The 21,984-nt window shown below is 38.0% G+C and overlaps 1 protein-coding gene across 1 annotated transcript; it reads right to left on the bottom strand.

Moving 5' to 3' along the window:
- Positions 1 to 4,287: 4,287 nt before the first annotated feature.
- On the bottom strand, positions 4,288 to 20,278 carry LOC110861139 (phenolphthiocerol synthesis polyketide synthase type I Pks15/1). The gene is made up of 14 exons (XM_035860938.1): positions 20,025 to 20,278; positions 19,800 to 19,947; positions 19,493 to 19,613; positions 16,254 to 16,362; positions 16,078 to 16,147; positions 14,320 to 16,008; positions 12,122 to 13,727; positions 11,121 to 12,059; positions 10,767 to 11,035; positions 9,448 to 10,692; positions 8,976 to 9,370; positions 8,472 to 8,902; positions 7,073 to 8,242; positions 4,288 to 6,978 (listed from the first exon to the last, which is right to left on the bottom strand). The coding sequence occupies exons 1-14, from the start codon at positions 20,168 to 20,170 to the stop codon at positions 5,732 to 5,734; spliced, it is 9,585 nt and encodes a 3,194-aa protein (XP_035716831.1). The 5' UTR covers positions 20,171 to 20,278; the 3' UTR covers positions 4,288 to 5,731.
- Positions 20,279 to 21,984: the final 1,706 nt, after the last annotated feature.

Here is a 21,984-nt window from a genome sequence, read left to right as displayed (position 1 = left end):
TTCTTGGATGTTAATCCTATTTGGGAGGAAATCCCCAACTTTCCAAGTTTCTCAACATGTCACAATAAATTAAGAATCCGACCCTGAAAAAATCCAGCAATTCATGGACTCTCTGCCTGAGAAACCGTACCCCGAAGACGTCCCGTTATGGGAGTGCATATCCTTGCCAAATTATTCAAACGCTAAATACCCCACAAAATCTGCCATACTTTGCAGACTTCATCAAAGTTATTCCGACGGTTTGGGATTGTTTTCCCTTTTGAACGATTTTTTTTGACAGTCATGATTCCGAAAAGGGGACAGAACATAAGGACAATTTTAAAAAGCTGAAACCCTTGAAATTGAAGTGGAATTTTCGTAAATCCGACGAAAAGAATATTTCGTTTCTTGAAAGGGTTTGATTCCAATCCGCTTACAATCGGGGTACGCGAACTGAGCGGGGAAATGGTAAGGTTTCAGATCTGGAAGTCCTCGACATGTCCGAACTCAAAAAGATTTCCCGCCGCACCGGGACAAATATGACGTCCGTCTTGTTTCCCGGGGTGGCTGGAGCTATGATGAAAGTTATGAAGGAAAGGGGGGCCAGTTCGGGGCAAGATGCGACATCAATATATATGCTGCCCAGTGTTTTCAGCAGTCATACTGGGTCCTTGATGAATAATTTGTAAGTATTTTCGGACACTGATACTTACAATGCAAGTCTTTCACGTGTACAACTCAGATCTCAATGGGACCAATTTTATTTTGTTCACCACAAAAAATAAGCATACCCGTATTTTTTCATTTTTCATAATGCGCTAATTTGAGCGCGTGGCGCGAATTTTAAAACATTTTTCAGCCGAAACCTCGGTTTTTAAAGATTCTGTAAATTTTCGAATTTTGGCGCGAATCCAAAAATTCGAAAACAGGTCTCTTCAGAATGGCTTACTTGACTTGTAAAAAATTAAATTGTATCGAAATTTGATTTTCAAAATTTTTTGCCAGTTTTTGAAATTCATTAAAATTATAAACTCTTTCAAATTTTTAATTTTTCAAAAAATAATGCATGGGGATTTTTTACGAGTCAAGTAAGTCATTCTGAAGAGACATGTTTTCCAATTTTTGGATTCGCGCCAAAATTCGAAAATTGACAGAATTTTTAAAAACTGAGGTTTTGACTAAAAATGTTTTAAAATTCGCGCCACGCGCTCAAATTAGCGCATTAGGAAAAATTAAAAAATACGGGTATGCTTATTTTTTGTGGTGAACAAAATAAAATTGGTCCCATGCAGATCTGAGTTGTACACGTAAAAGACTTGCATTGTTAGGCGAGAAGATCTGAAGAATGAGCATTTTTAGGAGGGAACGAAATGAGGCACATTTTCTATTCAAATTTTTGGGCGTATTTTTGGGCGCCTGAACATGAACTAATTGGACCCAATTGAAATTTTAAAGTAATTAAGAAACTATGCCACTGCCAGTCTCAAATTCCCGCGTTGTCAAGCTAAGGGAATTTGAGATTGGAAGTGGCAAAGTTTTTCATAAAAGTTCAACTGTTCATGAATCGAGTATTATTAACAACGCAAAGTAATGTGTTTGTGAATCATATTGATGAAACGTTTCGGACGTATTCAAGATTTTCAGTTCTAAGCATCTCAATCTCGTTAAAGTTTTGTTATGTGACATGCATTATGTACATAACATGTCGATTCATTGGACCTTTTAGAATCGTAGCCCCACTGCAAATGCCACCGTCCGACGGGAAAATTGAGCCAAGACTTGTCCGAATTTCTGACCAATTTCGTCACATATCCACCTTCATCGTGGGCATGGCTGCAATTCAGAGAGGAATTGCACTAATTAGCGGCTCTTTACAGAGGAATTTCAACCTTCCACACATTGGAACCTTGCTTCTTTCCAACATCTCTTCCTTTAAAGAAAATCGGTGGAAACTGTTTGGAAATCCGGTGGAACGAATTAGTCCAATCACTGGTCTCTACCAGAAATTTTGCTCAATATTCATCCTGACAGTCAGTTATAATGGGAAAATTGGGATTGCAATTACGGCTAACAAAGCACTATTCTCTGGAGCGGACGAATTAAAAAGAGTAACGATGTAATACGTGAGATTAGTGAAATTGGGGATATTCGTTTACAGAAAGAAGCAGTCGAAATGTGTCTGGTTTAGAAAAAGCTATGGTAATATTGTAATAAAGTTATGAGAAAATTTTATTCACGAATTAAATTTTTTGCACAAAATGTTTGTATGTATGCATATGTTCATTATTTTAGTGACAATACCTACATTTTAAGATGCACAAAATGTATGTAGGTGTATAAGAGAAAAGTAGATATGAAACTTATTTGTTCTAACGACGATAACTGATGGAGTTTAACATGTGAAAGACCTCCAATGTTAGTCAGGATGCGGCTAACTGACTCTGTCGGCATTGTTAAATAGGTACATACACTGATGCGATCTATTGTTCGTCAAAGGGAACGCCATTTGGTAAATCGAGGTTCTACGAAAAACAACAAGTTATATTCTTATTATTATTTTGGCAATTAGTAGATAAATTAACTCGGAATATCGTGACCTAAATTCATTTTCCACAAAAAATTATGTATGGGGTAAATAAAGATTTTTCCGAGGTAACTTAAAATCAACCTGGAAACAATTGTTCGTCATTTGTATTAAATTTCAAATTTTTATATAAATCATAACAATTTAATACAACAAGTGATATTTAATAACGAGTTGGTCCTCCCCGAGCAGATATAACCGCCTGACAGCGTCGCCCCATCGATTCCACAAGTTTGCGGGTCACTTCCGGGGTCACGGTTTGAAATGCGTCAGAAATTGCGGTTTTCAGGCTCTGCTTGCTAGAAATTTCACTTTTTCGAATCGTTCTCTCAATGTGGTCCCACAAATGTTCGATGGGATTAAGATCCGGGCTTTGAGGAGGCCATTCTAGGACTTTTATTTTGTTTTTTTTAAAGAATTCCCAAGTTGTTTTGGCGGTATGTTTGGGATCACGGTCTTGTTGGAAGATATACCGGCGACCTAGACAAAGTTTCGTCGCAGATTGTTTAATATTTCGGTCTAGGATACCTTGGTACATGTGCTGATTCATAATTCCATCAACAAATTCGTGATTTCCGGTTCCGGCAGAGCTGAAGCACCCCCAAATCATTACGCTTCCACCTCCGTGTTTGACTGTGGGGTTCAAATTTCTCATTTGAAGAGCTTCCCCAGACTTCCTCCACACCCTGGCACGCCCGTCTGACCCAAAAATGTTGTACTTACTCTCGTCGGACCATAGAATTGAATCCCAAAAATTTTGATTTTTGTTGACATGCTCTTTAGCAAACGCAAGTCGTTTCTTAAGGTTTGCTTTGGATATGAGAGGCTTCTTCCTAGCTCTGCAACTCTTGAATCCTCTAGATTTCAGCACGTTCGCTATGGTCTTCCGATTGGCTGTCTTTCCTGTTTCATTTTCAACCTGAACTTTGATTTTCGAAATCGTCAGTTTGGGGTTGGCGGCCACTTTCCTGACAATGGCGCGCTTCTCCTTCACGGAAAATATTGGCTTTCGACCTCTACCTTGCTTGTTTATAATTAATCCAGATGATTTATATTTTTTAATTATATACTGAACCGTCGTGCGAGGAATTTTTAGCAATGCTGCTATTTGCTGCTGAGTTTTCTGGCCATTATCGTCTCCCTCGTGATATTTAATGACCAGGTTCCGAATATCAAAAGACGTCTCTTTCCTACTCCTCGGCATGATCTATTTACACCAGAATTCATGCTAAATGAAGGAAAGTAATAATTTTAAATATTAAAAAAATATAAAAAATACGCACCAGCAAAAACGAGGTTGTTTTCAAGGAAAGCACCAAAATGACGAACAATTGTTTCCAGGTTGATTTTAAGTTACCTCGGAAAAATCTTTATTTACCCCATACACAATTTTTTGTGGAAAATGAATTTAGGTCACGATATTCCGAGTTAATTTGTCTACTAATTGCCAAAATAATCATAAGAATATAACTTGTTGTTTTTCGTAGAACCTCGATTTACCAAATGGCGTTCCCTTTGACGAACAATAGATCGCATCAGTGTACATGATTATTTTGTGGACCGCAAGTATGTGCTGTAAATTTACTGAATTATACAGATTAGTCCACATAGTGGCCATCTTTGAAAAATTATCGGAGTCAGGCTAAACATGTTCTTAAAAACCACGAAATATGTATATACTTATGTAAAACCGTTAATCAAATGTTAATCAAACGTTAATCAAATATGCATATAAAAAAATTTTTTATTGCTTAAAAATTTATTAATCTGACTGCAAAAATGCCAAAAAAGCTTTCGCCATTAAAAGTCACAAACTAACAAGATTTCCACATGCTCTGGTATCATTTCTACGATGATCGGAATTATACATGTATGGGAACTTTTCGGGAATCCCGTGGAACGAATTAGCCCTGGTCTCTGCCAGAAATTTTGCTCTATATTCATACTAACAATCAGTTATAATGGGAAAATTTGGATTGCAATGAGGGCGGGTAAAGCCGTATGCTCTGGAGCGGACGAATTAAAAAGAGTGCTTGATAATGTTACAGGTTAAAGATTAGTGAAATTTCCAATCTTCGTTTCCGGAAATAAGCATTCGAAATGAGTTTGGTTTAGCAAAATCTGAGAGACCCACATACTGCGCCATCGAAAAAGGAGGTTTGTAGTTTTATGTTACTCGTGAAAAGCTTGATATGTGTAGGATAAGGATAATTTTTGGTATGTATGTACATATGCAACAATTAAGGTTATCTTGGTATACATACATACCTTTCCCGAGATGTAATATCCTTACCCGAGGGAGACATAATTGGTTACAGTGTAACTTACACTTCTTCAACTTGAATTATTCTGTAAGCGACATTACTCCAATTTCTGCATGCATTCTGTTCAATTTATTTCAGGAAGTATAAATGATAGAACTCACCCTTATTCACATGTATATTTACGTGCGTATGTACATATGTACACATATACATCAACATATAAATACATACATAAATCCGCGAATGGTTCACCTAAATGTACAAGAATGCACCTACATACATACATATGTACTTATCTTACTAATAAATATTTGAGTTTACGTATATAACAAAAACCATATTTAAATTTATCCCTTATTCGACAAATTGTTGTAGTTATTTTAAAACATAGCAGCCTCTCTCATAATTTTCCAATCAATCTTCACTAATCCCTAGTTTTAGTTACACACACTCTAAGAAATCCGGTTACGATTGTACCATTATAGTAAACGTATATGACTCTGCCGTCGTGATGAGAAATTTGTCACCGAAGAGTTATAACTTTTTGCCAATTTTGATAAGTTTCTCACCGACTGGTGATAAATTTATAACCAATCGATGACAAATTATCATCACGGCGGTAGAGTCATATACGTTTACTTTCCGGTTATAATCGCAACGGATATCTAAGAGTGCAGACAATATCCATACTTATGTACATTATTCCGATCCTAACCTAAGTACCCTGCATTTAAATGCCTGTGTACATATATATTCCTGTACCTTCTTTGGCTCGTAAGCGGAGTCCATGATTACAAATAAATTCATTAATTTAATTATTTATTCAATAGGTGTCGCATTCAACGTTAGCACATTTGAAATCTAGTTAGATTTGAACATTTACATACTTATTAACGTGGTATACTTATTTTCTTGTTTGAAACAAATGTGCACCATTTATTATAGCATAGTTGATGTCGTTCCTAATGCATTCAATCCCGTTTGGTACAATTTCTTTTAGATTAGGGAAATACTTTGACACTTTTCCCTCATCCACAATTCTGTCTCCTACGGTCTCGAGGATGCTTGAACTAATCTGTGCAAAATTGTAAATTGTCCCGCCTTGCTTATACATATCAACGTAAGGTCGGAGCAGCGACATTTCACAGGATTTCAAGGAGTCCAAGAAATCGTCATATGAACCTATGTCTCCTTCGAATTCCTGACTCTTCAAATATTCTGCGACACCTTCATTATCAAATATTCTTCCAGGGTCATCTATAAATTCGAGTAAAATTTCCTTAAAATATTCCAAGTTTATGCCATTTTCTTTGCAAGTTGTTATCCAGTGTGAAACAAAAAGTTCCTTATCGTGAAAGCCAGCTTTTTTAAGTGCAAATCCGTACAACTGTATAATGATTAGTTTTGTTCCAAGCTCGGGTACTAATTGCAATAGCTCAATTTCCAGACTTGTGTGTGGGTTAACAACATTATACATGCTTGATGGCGCTTCTTCGTTAAAAAATATCGAAATGCAGATTTTGGCACAAATATCTGCCGGAAGGTGAATTAGGGGTGTAGTTGTTTCCGGTATGATTCCGGTACTCAGTAAGTGAATTAGCCTTTTTAATGCGTGGCTACTGCCTCCACCCAAGTCTTGTTTACCTGTCAAACTCGCACCAGAAACAACAGGAAATCTAAACGATTTGCAGGGAATACCAATTTCAACAGCTTGTGCAAGTAAACGCTCCCCAATAAATTTTGAAATCCCATAGCCAAAACTTGTGTTCGTGTCATAGTCATCATTTTTTGGCCAAGCTTCCAAGTCCATTTGTTTCAGCCTTTCCAAATTTTGTGGAAAACATGTCAAGGATGAAGCGTTATTGATCCATTTGATCCTGTGTTCTGCGGATAATTGAATAATACGCTGAGTTCCTTCCACGTTAACACTTTTAAAGGAGGGCAAACTCTCATAACCATGGAGATGATCTGTATAAATTGCAAAATGCACTATGGCATCCACCTCTTGAGCAAGAATCTCATACATCGATAAATCCAATCCAAAGTTCTCAAGTGATATATCTCCTTCAACGACGGTTACTTTTGATTGATCTGTACTGTCCCATAGGTCAAGGAATTTTAGGCGTGACTGTAGTCGAGCCATGGTTGACTCTGATCAAAACATAAAAACAGAAACTACGATAACCAATCATGTAACATGACTTCCGACATTACATTCTTGCTTACCCAATAGTTAATATCATACCTGTGCTGTTGGGGCGGGACCGAACGAGACAATATATTTTCTCAATTTGTGGGCATAATGACAATTGCTGAACCATGTAAGGTCCAACTGACCCAGTTGCTCCAGTCAAGAAAATGGTCTTTATTTCACGAAGAGGTGTACATGGTTTGGTTGTCGAGTTAACTTTAATATGTTTCCATAACTTTGAGTCTTGAGTAATTAGATCATTGGCACCGTCTTTAGCATAAGATCCTTCATCATCCTTTGGGGACAACAGCTCAGAAATCTTATTAGCGAGGCGTTCCAGGGTGTCACAATCGGTGAGGTCATTAATGCTTAACACCACTTTGTCCCCAAGTAGAGTTGATATCCTGTTTTTAATCTCAATCATCATCAACGAATCCAAACCCAGTTCAGAAAAGTTTTGATTTTTTGGAATATTCTTTCCATCCATTTGGAGGACGAAAGAAATTAAGTTTTCCACGTGACTTAGAACGACCGCATTCTGCTGGATTTTATCACGACAACCGTTAACCTCCGACCAAAACTGCTCAGAGCTTATAACACTCTCCTTATAGTGCCATCTATTTATTTTGTTTCGATTTGTGTCTTCGGATTTTAGTATGCTTTGCAGTAAACTCTTGGTCCAAGGAATGAGCTTGACCAGATTTCCAGCATCCATATGGATAGGGCAAAGTTGAACACTGTTTGACTTTAAAGCAATATTTAGCGAATTTAAACCTTCTTTCGTTGATATTGGTTTTACGAATGAAATATTCTGCCCAGCAGCCAAACCCACTTCACCCCAGTGCCCCCAGTTTAACGCGATTGCCGGAAGTCCGACAGACTGGCGGTGATGGGCAAGAGCATCAAGAAATGCATTTCCGGCAGCATAATTACTCTGACCGGGAGTTCCAACAAGGGATGATGCAGAAGAAAATAGAACGAAATATTGAAGATTTAAGTGTTTTGAGAGTTCATGTAGATTCCATCCCCCCTGAAACTTCGGGTGCAAGGCAGTTTCGTAACTTTGCTTGGTTTGATTAACAAATGAGGCGTCGGATAAGCAACCAGCACAATGGAATATGCCTCTCAGAGGCTTTTTGTCGATTTGCTGTTTGATCCAAGAAAATACTGACACACAATCGTTTATGTTCCCTACGTCTCCTTGTCGCCAAATCACGTAAAAATCTATTAAACAAGTTTAATATAGGTAAAGCTAATGTTTTGCATAGCTCAAAGTAACAGGGTGGAGACCGCAGAAAGCATGTGATCGATTTAAGGGGGATGCGGGTCAAGTAATCCTGTCCACTCCGTGTTAATTATGATACTGGGCGTATAGGTTACACCGGGGGGATTGGGGTCAAAATACCTCGAAAATCGATCACCTGCTTTATATACGGCGCCTATCGATGCTTACCGGATTCCTTTAGTTTACCAATCTTAACCAACAGTTCAGCATTTGGAGGATTTCTGCTCATCAGTATGATATATTTTGCACCATTTTGCAACATCCATTCAACAATTTCCCATCCAATTCCGCCACAACCACCAGTTACAAGATAGCTGCTTCTGTCGTTGAAGGGTTTCTTGTTGGACATGTCAACAACTACCTTCCCAATATGCTTAGCTTTCTCAAGAAATGAAAGTGCATCTTTCACTTCGTCAGCTTGAAATCTAGTATATGGCAGTGGTTCTAAAAGTGTATTTGTCAATTGTAAAAATAAGCGTTTGAATTTGTCAAGATCATCCATAATCGGGCTAATGTCTTCGATTGAGTATTTCACGTCTGGTCGTAACTTGTGGCAATCTTCTGATGTCCAAACATTGATTTTGCTCATTTCTATGAATCTATGAGTTACAATAAACAAGATTTTGCTAGAGACATATGCATAAGTAACACTTGTTATACTCATTTACATACTTGCCCTCATATTTCAAACAACCCAGACTTGCTTCCTTGAAGCCTTTGCCTGTTAAGGAGTTGAGGACAATGTCCACTCCCAGTCCCTCCGTAGCAGCTTTCACACCAGCCTCAAACGACAAATCTCTGGAATTGAATACGTACTGTATTCCCATAATATGTTTCAGATATGCCCGTTTTCTATTATTTCCCGCCGTTGCTATTATTTTTGCTCCAAACTTCTTGGCCAACTGGACGGCGGCTAGTCCAACTCCTCCAGACGCTGTGTGAATCAGGACCCAATGATTTTCCCTGATTTGTGCAACTGTGCAAAGGCAATGATAAGCTGTCATTCCAACCAGTGGAATTGTACAGGCGTCCTCATGTGTTAAGTTGTTAGGTAGATTTACAACAAGCTAAAAAAAGTCCCAGAACGTAATAGAACTTAGCAATGTATTTAAAAAATTGTCGCTTGTTGAACAGGCCGAATTACCTTCTCTGAAGTGGTGACATGTGACGCCAATGCCAAATTTTGGCTATGGGACCCAAAGACGAGGTCCCCGGGCTTAAACTTGGAGACAGAATTCCCAATGCGGGAAACAACTCCTGAAAAATCTGCCCCAACACAATTAATTTTATCAAAGGCTTCAGTTGGTTTTAATATCGCAAAAATGTCACGAAAGTTCAATGAATAAGCTTTAACTTGCACTTCTAACTCGTCACCATCCAACTCACTCGTCCACAATTCTTTTAGCTCTAAATTGAAAATCGATTTCGAGACTGGAAGTTGAAGTTGTGTACGGTTTGTATATTTTGGTAGAGACAATGGTTGGTACATAGTTTGCGGTTTGTAATCAAAAATTTGCTGTGTGTATCGAACCCCGTTATGGTAGCAAACGTTAATGTCACTGCTCGCATCCTTCATGTCTAGCCACACTTCTTGAATAACGTTTTCAACATTAGCTGAATTTTGATGATCAAGATCAATTAATTTACACTCCAAGGTGGCGTTCTCCGATTGAAATGTTTTAGTCATTCCGACAAGCAAAGCAGAAGTAGGTTTTTTATAAGATTCTGCCGAAATCATATTAATTGATTGAATATTGTGCGTCACTATAAATAATTTCGCCAGTTTTCCCGAGTATCGTGAAATTGCTTGAAAAAGACACAAAAAATTAACAACCAAGATTGACTCGGTCTTAAAATAATTTGGTTTTAAACCCCACAAGACAATTATCCCATGTATTTCGGAAAACTTTGATAAAATTCGTGCATATTCAGATTCATCGTTCTCGTCTGTATCGATGTTGTCTTCGAATGTCTTCATGGAATTTCGTACAGTAATTAGAGTGACAGCTTCCCCAGAAATTTGTAGATTGTTAATTAAATCCTGGGTGAACTCATCGTTAAACCCAAAAATAAGCCAATTCCTCCTCTTGGCACATATGTTTACGTATTTAATTATTGCTGTCTGTTTACTTGCGACAATTAATCCAGACCTATCATCCCAACTTGAGAGGCATGTTAAACCTTGGAATCCACACGTTCTCAAGAGGTTTTCCCATTCACGGGAATCAATGACACAATAATTTGGCCTTAGGTCAAAGTCTTGAAATTCCCAAAATCCACTGCCGAAATTAATGTCCAAAAGTCGTTGTGGTTTGAACATCTCGATAAGTAAGAGGTGACCACCAGGCTTTAGTAAATGAGCCACATTTCGAGTCGTTTGTGCTAGATCCTTAATTTCAAGAAAAAGATAATGCTAATGCAGTTTTACATGAAACAACAATTAGCTCATAAGTTTGCACTCACCCTAGTTCTATGAAGTGCATTAGCTACAAGGACTACGTCGTATTTGTGGGGAACAAACCCTTGAGATTTCGGATCGTTCTCGATATTCAACACTGAGTATTGCATTTTGCCCTCAAACTGTGAAAAATGAGCCTTAGATTTTTTAAAAAATTTTGATGAAACATCGGTGTAGGTGTAGGAAAAGTCTAGGCCTTTTTCTTCTAGGACTGAAATCAGACATTGGGTCGCCCAACCAGTTCCGGCCCCAACTTCTAAAATGTTTAGTGGACCTGAAATATATTTTATTCCAAATTCTGAATTCTGAAGATTTCACTTATTTCCATGTATTAATTATAACACGGGTGTTCTATTTACCGCAAACAATTTTTTCGACAACCTTCCTCAAATTATTGTAAGCAATTTTTTGGAAAGCATGTTCCGTGTAAAGTGTCTCAGCAGAAGATAGAAGTTCATCTTTCAAATCATCAGGCAAAGCAAGTAACGCCTTCTCTCCTCGCAGTGTTGGTAAGACATTACCTACAGCAGCTTGTATTTCTAGCAGCAGTGAATCATGTTGGTCTTCACTTAAATGGTTCCCCACAGATTTATTAACACTCTGTAAACTTTCATAATGTCTGCCTTCTGTAAAATAATAATTGCCTAGCCTGGAAATGTATTCGTCTTCAACAAAAATTTGAAGATATCGCGTGGCCAGCTTTTGAAATTGTGGAAGAATGCGAAAATGAGACATAAAATGTGCAAGTTTGAATTGTGGCTGTAAACCTTCGAAGCTGGCACGCACAAATTCCCTCCATAAAAGTAATCCAATAAGTTGGTCCGATCTTAGCAAGTTTTTGATATCCACCTCGGATTGCTTAATAATCACGGAATCTAGGCGAAGTTTCACAGACCTCAGTTCGCTTGAGTTTGCAATAAATTTCCTACAAGTTGTATCAACGGTCCACTGGAGTTCGTATACTGGGCAATGTGCATTTTCATTCAGCATGGAATGAATTGCTCTATCCAACACGGATACGTTTGTTGGCATGAACTCAACTCCAGTCATGCATGCGAGAAATTCCCCTGATGACGAGAACAACGATACCGTTTCAAGGCCTGGAGGCATTTTAAGGTAGAATGTCGAGTACGATTCAGTTGTGCGTTCTTTTTTTGTTGAACTGTTGACAATTAGACGTCCTATGGCAATAGGAAGTTTAAACGAAGCTTGCGACTTGGCCTTCGCTGATAGAATCATGGCCAACTGAATCATGCTGTCCGCTAAAATCGGATGTAGGACGTCCCGCTCACCTGCGTCTACAAGAAGGCAGAACATGTTATAAGCTGCAGTTATAACAGCATTTGATCTATTAGTTTACCCAAGTGATTGTTTGGAATATAGATTTTTGCCATTTGGCTCAAACCGTCATCTTCCCAAATTGATTGGATGCTTTGGAACGTTGGTCCGAAGTGATATCCCAACTTTGCTAGTTCTGCATACATATCACGAGTCTCAGTAGTGGATTTTGGATGGTTTGCCACAAGAGATTGGGCAAATTTGGATACTGGGAATAGCTCCCGTGATATCGAAGTTGTACAATTAAGGGTCCATTTTCCTTTCTCCACTTGGCTGTAAATTTTTATTATGTTTCCATCGTCTAGCATAGTGTGGTAGGTTGTGCCACCAGCCTCCGTAATAACGGAGGGAGATTGGATCTTCATATTTTCAAGTATTAAAGGATACGGATTTTCGCCTTGCCGCAAATTTTGAGCAGCTAATGCAATTTCTAGAAACCCTGCAGCCGGCATTAATGTCCAGTTTCCAACGCGATGATCCAGAGTCCATGTGTGTGACTCAGTTGATATTACGTTTTCATACCGCGTGATATTAGACTCTTCTGAAGATGGATGTGGAATGATTTTTCTTCCAAGAAGTGGATGGAGTATATCCTTGCAGCGGGCGGTATCTACTGACCATGATTTGAAGGGAAACCAAAATGGATGCCTTTGGAATGGATAGAACGGGATCGATACCTTCTGACGGGATCCAGAAGATTGGTAGAAATTATGCCAATTTATTGTAACACCCTCTACAAATAAACCTCCTAGGGCAGAAAGAATAATGTGCACTTCATCCGCCGCATCTCTTCTCATGGACGGAATACATTTTGGCGTGTAGGACACGTTCGAATGTAACAGGGCAGAGAGGACTGGATGTGGGCCGACTTCAAGAAATACGTAAGGTTCATCAGCAATACATTCTTGCAAGGTTTTCATTGCTGCCATAAATTGGACAGGATTTCTGGCATGGGAAATCCAATATTGCAGGCTTAGCTGGGACTTGATAGCCCCATCCAAGGAAGATATGAATTGGCACTTATCATCTCCCCGTATTTCCTGATTCGTTATATTTTTTGCAACATGTGCGTAGTCCTTCAATATCGGATCCAGTCCTCTTGAGTGAAATGGATGAGTAGCCCCAAGTTTGGTTGATTTAATCCTATTATTTTCACAAAACTCCGCAAAATCGTGAATAACAGTGGTTGGACCGGATACGATAGTCTGATTGGTTGTGTTCATTCCAGCAATGTCGATCCAGTCATCTGATCTTGATCGTGCTTCCAGAAATGTAGATATTATTTCTTTACAGGTTTTCTGATCTACGCCGACTGCTAGCATTCTTCCTGGTGGTAGCTTATTAATTAGTCGGCATCTTGCACATACGAGCAACAAAGCATCTTCAAGGGTGATAAGATCAGCAGCTGTGGCGGCGGCAAATTCTCCTAAACTGTGGCCTACGACGACGGAAGGAACGACACCGAATGAAACCCACAGTTTAAAGAGACAATACTCTACCACAAAGATTGAACTTTGGGAGTACATTGATTTGCTGAGATGAGGTTTACTAGAATCTCCCCATATTGCATCCGAGATATTAAGCCCAATCAGTTTCAGAATAATTTTTGAGCATAAGTCAAAATTTTCCTATAAAAAGATAAAGGTAGCAGTTTAACCGCTTGTTGCCAACGATGGTTTCCGGCTACCAACTGTCTTCAGAGAATGTTTCTTACGGTTTTCCATGGTAGTGAATGAAAGATTAACTTCGATTTGCTTGTAAAACTAATATTTCCGTTACTTAAGCAAGCTTAATTACCTAGAATTTAAATCTCAATTGTCAAGTTTCTGCATGATTTTCACAATTATACGATAAAATTTATCACAAAATCAACCCTATCTGGAGTAAATATAAAATGAGATTCTTACTTTAATATTAAGCTATTCTATGAAAACTTGAAAGGAAAGTGTTTCTCGAAAAGGAATTAAGGTATTTTTACCCTATATAAAATAAGCATACCTTTAAAAATGTTAAATTTAATCAAGCATTTTAGAAATTTATGTTTTTCACAATAAAACAAACGAAGTTTTACGCCTAAATACGGTTGTTTCACCAATGGCCTGGGTAGATTTACACAAAAGAATATTCAAGAAACAGAGGGTATCTCAAACCCTATATGTAGTCGGAAACCATCCATTATTTGTTGATAGTAATCAATAAGTTGTTAACTGAGTAGCTCACTCTAAAAACTGGAAAATGTATGTACAGTTGTTTTCCCATTCCCCAAAATTGAGACCCTTGGCCTGTAAAGAGAAAGCAGAGCTTTGGCAATTTTCCAGCTATTCCTCGTGACCAATTTTCTTTGTCGAGTTTGTTCACCAAGTCATCTCTGTTTTTGGCAAGAACTGCAACCCGGTGTGAAAACTTAGCTCGTCCAACATTAGCCGTGTATGAAACATCTCTAATTGTAACGTCATGATGTAACGATAAAAATATCTTATAGTTCTCTATTAATTCGAGTAAAGCTTGCTCCGATTTTGCAGAGATTGTTAAGAGATTTTCTTGTTCGGTTTGTTTTGACTGAATGCTTTCATTGAATGCCTGACTAGTCCATTCTTGCACAATTATGTGGGTATTGGTTCCTGAGAACCCAAAGGAACTAATCCCAGCAATTCTTAACACGCCATTCGCCTTAGGCCAAGGAATGTTGCAATCTCTTGGTATAATGGCGGGAATGTTTTCTAAATTAATTTTTGGATTTAATTTGCTTATGCCGATTTGTTCCGGAATGACGCCATGTTTCATGGCCATCGTCATTTTGATAACTCCCGCAATGCCAGACGTACTCTCCGTGTGACCAATGTTCGCTTTGCCCGCCGTAATAATTAGTGGTGCAGCCCTCTCCTTAGTGGAATATGCCTTTGAAATGGCGCCAATTTCCAGGGGATCTCCCAAAGCCGTTCCGGTGCCATGCGCTTCAACAACTTGAACTTGCTCAGGCTTAATTCCTGCATCTTTCAGAGCAAGTTCCATTGCGAGGGCTTCCATTTCCATCGTTGGGGTTCCTATGCTTTTGCTCGCACCCTCCTGTACCATTCCGAATCCTAGTATTACGGAATAAATCCTATCCCCATCCCTCACCGCGTCGCTGAGCTTTTTTAAAATTAGAGATGCGACACCTTCCGCTCTTACAAAGCCGTTAGCATTGGTGCAAAATGTTTTACATCGGAAATCCTTCGACAGAACGACATCATTTTGGAAATACGGCTGAAGCAAGAGATTTGTACCCGAGGCAATAGCAAGGTTACATGCGCCAAGGCGAAGGTCCTGTACTGCTTGACCGATAGCCAAGGAGGATGACGAACATGCCGCTTCAGCCGCAATAGTGGGACCTTTGGTTTTGTAAATATGGGCTTGTCGTGCAGCTGCAGCGGCTAGGGCGGTACCCATATACCATCGTAGCCCGCCGGTAGAAGGGGGAGCAAGTTTTTGAAGTAGCTCCCTATAGTCTTGCCCATAGGATCCGACGTAGATTCCGGTACTTGTGCCATGGATGGTTTGCGGGTTGATGCCGGCGTCCTCTAAAGCTTCCCAGGATACTTCAAGACTTAGAAGTTGTTGTGGATCGGTGAAATTGCATTCAGCTGGACTCATTTCGAAAAAGGAGCTGTCAAATTGATCAATTGGGCAGGGTAGGAAACCACATTCGGCTTTCCCTCGGTCCTGGTCACCGATGTGAGCCTGAGTCCAGCGCCAGTCAGGAGGGGGAGTTATGACGCATTTCTTGTCCACAAGGGTTTTCCAGTATTCTGACACATTGTTGGAGCCGGGTAGGCGACAAGACATACCGATTATTGCGACTGGTTCGTTAGCGTTTTTGGGCTTGGAGTATTCCAAGTGTTTCAGTTTATTTCGATACTGTAAAATATCCTGAAAAAATATTTTTTGTGATTTTGTAGAAGCAGAAATCTTTGAAGAAACAAAATTATTGTTGATTACGTTAAAGGGTTTCAACTCCGATGTGTCATGGCCTCCTTGATATGTTATTTTTGGTGCTTGAATGGTGTCACTAAATTTTAATGTCAAACAAGAATACATCAGAATGAGATTTTATTATATGGAAGTATGTATATACTCATATTTATACTAATTGCTGCTCACGCGAATTAGCTTACTTTTCATCCTTATCGAAGCAAATGATAAATTTTTTGTCCAACAGCGTAGCCTTAGAATCGGCTAGTAGCATAAGTTTTAATTGATCCAATGTTTTTTCGCTTCCCGTACCTGCAAAATTACACATTTCAGTCACCTAAGTGTTTTCATACACATGCATTAGCTCTTCAACTTATTAGTTGGAACAAATTTGAACCAGCCCCCAAACTCTCAAAATGTCGCTAATTTTTTCCAACTAACTGCATAACACGAAATTAAATATCTGTACAAACTCCAAAATCTGGTTGTATTATCATCAGTAATGTCTCCTCTAACGGATAAATTAATAAACATGAAAAAATTTCAACTATTGCAATTTATAAAATTCCATTTAACACACAAAAATACGTTACTCACGCTTTTTCTGTACAAATCCACCTGGTATGGGATAAGTTAACAAACTTTTAGGAGATTTTGAGTTGTTTATGAAAGCCACATAGATGCCAAAAATTTTGATACCACCCACATAAAATTCTATGAACAATTCACAATTCTAGAGTGTTTTAAAAATATTCTGAAATTAAACAAAATGCAGTTTTGGAAACGCTTTGGAACAGAAACATTTTTTCGTATGCATATATCTCTGGTGCCATTTGCACTAGCGAAACTAGGGGTAGGCAGGGTAGGCATTGCCTAGGGGTCCCCACGGAGTGGGGGCCCCGTAGCTGCCCCGAATTTGTAAAAAAATTTACATGTCGAGCAGTGGCGAAGCTAGGGGCAAGCGTTGCAGAAGATCTAAACTAGTTCAAATTATGTTAAGAAATTCTGCCAAATTTTATTTCATACTTTTCAGTTTAAAATGCTGAGATGGGAGTCACCTCTATGACATTAGCTAGTTATTTTTCTACAGGCTTTGCGCGCATCTCCCAACTTTATCAATAGTTTTAAATATTTTAAATGTAGCACATTGAACCCGATGAGACGAGGAAATGACACAAATCTTATCGGGATGATCCTGGCGTTGATTATAGTTTGTTTAAAAATGATAAATTTATTTTATTCATTTAACTCAATTAGTCGTATAGCAACTGCAAAAACTGAAACTCAATGCAATCACACCAGGGGCCTCGCTCCGATTTTGAAGACACAATGATAATTAGACAATCTCTGATAAATAATTAAACACGTGTTTAGGGATTTTTCATAGTGCTCAGTTTAAACGAAATTATGACAGAATGTGTGCGTGAGAATTTCCATGTTTGCCGTGTTATTAAGTAGCTGACGCTACTAATAACATCGTTAACATTGTGATCGTTTTGTCCGTCCGTCCGTCTGTCCGTCTGTAAGCAGGATATCTCTAGAACGAGTCGACATAATCAAACCCCGTTTTCGCCATTGTGCTTCTAATTTTTAGTTCTCGGTCGAGTTCAAAAATGGGGTCAGTCGGACCACACCCCACTGCGCCAGGGGGTGTGGTCCAAATTAAATTTAACTTTAATTTTCATGTGGGGTGTCATTTTAAAGGAAATTTCGCCGCGAATTCGAAGATGTTAATATTTTTGACCTTATGACTTTGGCGACGAGGTTAGAGGTCAAAATATGCATAATTGTCATATGGGGTGTCATTTTTAAGGACATTTGACCGTGATTTTGGAGACGCTGATATTTTTGACCTCATGACCTTGCGGACGAGGTCAAGGGTCAACATAATATATAATTGTCATATGGGGTGTCATTTTAAAGGAAATTTGACAACGATTTTGGGGACGTTAATATTTTTGACCTCATGACCTTGAGGACGGGGTCAAGGGTCACAAATAAATAATTGTCGGATACGGTGACACTATAAAGGAAATTTCGATCGGTCTGACGCTACTTTTTTATATTCGTTTGTAAGGGTTTATTTTTCTCTCGAGGGACAAAAATACAGATTCTCGCTTATGTAATCCATCATAATCTCGCTTAAACTCAAAATGCATGGTGTTTTTTCGTGTAACCTAACATGAAATGTTTTTTTTTCGATTTTGACCAGACAAATTTCAAATTGTTCACACAAGGAAATACGCCGTATTTTTCCATTTTCCTCAAGCCACGCATTATCACCCTGTTTTCACGTGGCGGAATTTAAAGTATTTGTATACTTATGGAAGTAATTTTGAGTTATTGGAAGCATCATGGAAGTTTTATAGAATCATTTTTATGTTCTTTCGCATTTAAAATAGCATCAAAACTACAAAATTTAGAACGTTATGAGAAATCCTAATTTTGACTGAAAATGTATTAAAAATTCAGAAAATACGCGCCTTTATGAAAAGGCTAAAGAACGCTAGTTTCAGTGTGCGAGCAAATTTATTTGTAAAACCGGAAAAAACGATTCATGTCCACTTATTTATGATGGACTCTGTAAGCGAGAATCTGTGTTTTTGTCCCTCGCGAGAAAAAATTCGGGATAAAAACGGAAATTCTCGCTCTTGGATTCCGTCAATTGAGCATTATGAAAAATCCTGAAACACGTATTTAATTATTTACCCAGGGTTACCTAATTATCAAGGTTTCGCCAAAATTGAAGCGAGACCGCTTGAATCTTCTCATTGTGAGTGTAATCTGCCAGATCCACATTCAATTGTTAAAATCGTGATATTATTGAAACGATATTTTAATTAAGCCCTTGTCGTTTAACCAGACAGCACACAATTACCTTGCACCGAATCAAATTTATGGTTGCCAGAAAACCACAAAATTTTCCTAATTTCATAAGTTTCGTCAAATCTGTCAGGGACAGGGGCCCCCAGCCAACCTTTACCTACCGGCCCCAAATTTGTAGTTCCGCTAGTGGCCATTCGCACTAGCGAATTGAAAGTTTGCACCCATAATGTTCACTATAAGGTCAGCAAATTTCAAAAATTTCAATTCAAAATTATTAATAGCGCCAAAGATATTAATGGTCAAAATCATTATCAGGGAGACGCCCTCCCTTTGGTATAAGACGCTAAAATTTTAAAGACGAGCTAGGGTACCAATGAAAAAATAGAACTGCCAAGGATAAATATCATAGTGCACATGGAAAATGAGATTGGTTAAAAATATGACCCATAAGTTCAAAAAAATACAATCTTCCTTGGTATTTGCAAAATTTAAAAGGCATATATCCGCCAATTTGCAAAATAGATGTTTCAAAGAGTAGATTGACCTTTTCCAACAGCATGTTGTAACCACACAGCTTTACAAATTATACCCTCATTATATAAAAAATCAGACTAACCGTTAAGATAGTTCAGTAAATCTTGATGAGCTGTCACGCCCGGTGTCAATACAATTATGCCATTCCCGAATATCGATTTAGTAGAATCGAGAGCAAAAATGTCATCCACATTTTTAAGAACCTGCATTCAAAAAAAATGTAATTGTGACAAAACAAATTAAACAAAAGCTTTGAAAACGAGGATATTTTTTTAGTAAAAATTTAAAATTAGAATCTCTCAGCATTAAATGACAATCAAGCCCAAAAATGTTATGCAGATACACATGTAGTGTTATTTGCAACAATATTTAAATCCCAGGTAATTTACCACTGCGTCTGGATCTACTAAGCAGATCCGATCAAAGTCCACAAGCGTGGTGCAGGTTAGAAAGAGTTGACATCTAAAGTCATCAACGTCGTAGTCGCCATTAATCCTGAACTTAACAACTCTGTCAAATGCGATAGCCAATTTGTTCCTATGATTTATAGAAATTATGAAATTTTAGTTCCAACAATACCCAAATTTGCAGCTATGAAAATATATTTGAATTACCAAGAATCATGTCCACAATTTTCAGAGTCCAGCAGAATCATCACCGGTTTAAAGCTCTTCGTTCCTTTAATAGATTTCAAGAGAATTAAAGCGTCCTCTACGTCTTTGGAATTGCGTGCATACGTAACGTATGCGTGCTTCTCCATTTTTTGGAAGTTTGTTTACGACTTTCTGAAAGGTGAGAAAATTTAGATAAGTATTTAGATTTCCGGTTTTGTTAGTTGTAATGGTTCTTAAAGTTCTAAAACTTGAATGCAACCCTGGATTCATTTGTGCAGGCCTTTAAATAGACTTTTCATGGCCCCAAACTTTAAGAGGTAGGAAAATATACCATGTATATCTAGATACATCGATATTACTTTTTAGTAGACAATTATTCATGCAAAAAGGTCTTCAGGTACTTTGTCATGGATGTTGCTTGATAAGAATATACATACATACATATGTGCATATATGATGTACATTTATGCGATCTGCAAAATTGTCTGCATACATACATACAAACATAAATGTGTGTACACATAAATGTGGATTTATAGTGTTCGGCACGAGACGAGACCTTATTGAAAATCTCGACACGAAACGAAATACGAAATGAGACGAGACAAACTTTTTAGTCTAAAATTTTTCGCAGATTTGATCTACAAATGTATTAATGAGACGAGATTAAGCGTAAGAAACTTGAGATAAATAAAATGAAATTGATTAAAAATTTGTACAGTTATGATGGGATTAGGTATTCATGATTTGTAAAGTAGGCGGGAAGTGTACGAAGGGGCAGCCAAACTCCAAAAAATGCCTGGTTTAGATCATATTTCGGTTTGTACTGGTAGATTTCTGTATCAACATGAAATAGGGATAAAGCTATGGTACAACTATAATTGGATTAACTTGGGCTCAATTTGGAACTAAAATCTGTGCCTGACACCCCAAAAATGTTCCTCATACAAACTGACCGATATTTTAAGTCAGTCAAGTCAAAGCTTTTTGGGGAAACGATACAGATTTGTTCCTTTGTTAATACATACCTACCTACATACATATATGTATATACATAGTATCTGTAGTAATGCATATGTGTATAGACAGTTATTTATTATCTGTTGCCAAACATTTTACATACACGTATCAGTATGTATGTAAGTTATAACTTAGTTCTGCATTGAGCAAAAGCATAAAGTACCTGGACTGTGCAGTCATAAAGCAGAAATCCGGTCTCCAGTTATCCTAGCATCTTAATTGTTTGATCCTCTTGTTGTACTAAATGCAGTGTCGCAGCCAGTGGCCGCGGAAGAGTGGGGACATAGGAACAATGTCCACAAGATTATTTGATGTCTCCATCATCTGTCCATGTTATATAAACCCACTACTCCCCTACCTAAATCCCCTACCTCCCTACCTACCCTTATCTAAATCATGAAACCGACATTTATTAAGAAGATTGCTTACCTTGCATACAAATTTTGGACGGAAGTTTTGGAAGTTTTTTTTACATAAATACATATATGGGATTTTCACCTTTGAATAAATATTGAGATTGGCTTTTCGTAGGATAAATACATAGATGTGTGAATACATATTAATGTAAGAGCTCATTGTCAGAATACCTAAAATCTACTTCGTGTGGAAATTCCTGCATTTTCGGGGGTAACCCAAAGTTCAAACTACAAGATAAATATATTACCTATATACATAATTTTCACGGTGCGTACATATTGGTCAAGCCAAGTTGGGTTTACCTAGTATTTCTTAGTAGTAGTTTAGTACTAAGAAAGTAGTTTATAACAAAGCATGTTATTGCATAACTACATACTCACTCACACTCACCTATTTACCTACATATTATCACTTGTTCGTGTTGGAGACTATGGAAATGAATGTAAATAAATAAATTCTTACAAAAAAGCTTAGGTGAGGCTTGCTTAAAAGAGGAAAACAAGTTGTTATCATCGTGTACTAA

The sequence above is a fragment of the Folsomia candida genome, unplaced genomic scaffold (assembly GCF_002217175.1).
Source record: "Folsomia candida strain VU population unplaced genomic scaffold, ASM221717v1 Fcan01_Sc038, whole genome shotgun sequence".
Classification (NCBI taxonomy): domain Eukaryota; kingdom Metazoa; phylum Arthropoda; class Collembola; order Entomobryomorpha; family Isotomidae; genus Folsomia; species Folsomia candida.
The sequence above is the reverse complement of the archived record's forward strand: the minus strand, read 5'-3'. Positions and strand labels throughout refer to the sequence as shown.

What these genes read in the sequence shown, in the direction of transcription:
- LOC110861139 (XM_035860938.1), bottom strand. Translation starts at nt 20,170, where the DNA reads ATGGAGAAGCACGCATACGTTACGTATGCACGCAATTCCAAAGACGTA. An exon ending in TTTACTGAACTATCTTAACG is followed by an intron (nt 16,363 to 19,492) that starts GTTAGTCTGATT and finishes GTAATTTTGCAG; the next exon opens with GTACGGGAAGCGAAAAAACA. An exon ending in ATGTCACCACTTCAGAGAAG is followed by an intron (nt 9,371 to 9,447) that starts GTAATTCGGCCT and finishes GACTTTTTTTAG; the next exon opens with CTTGTTGTAAATCTACCTAA.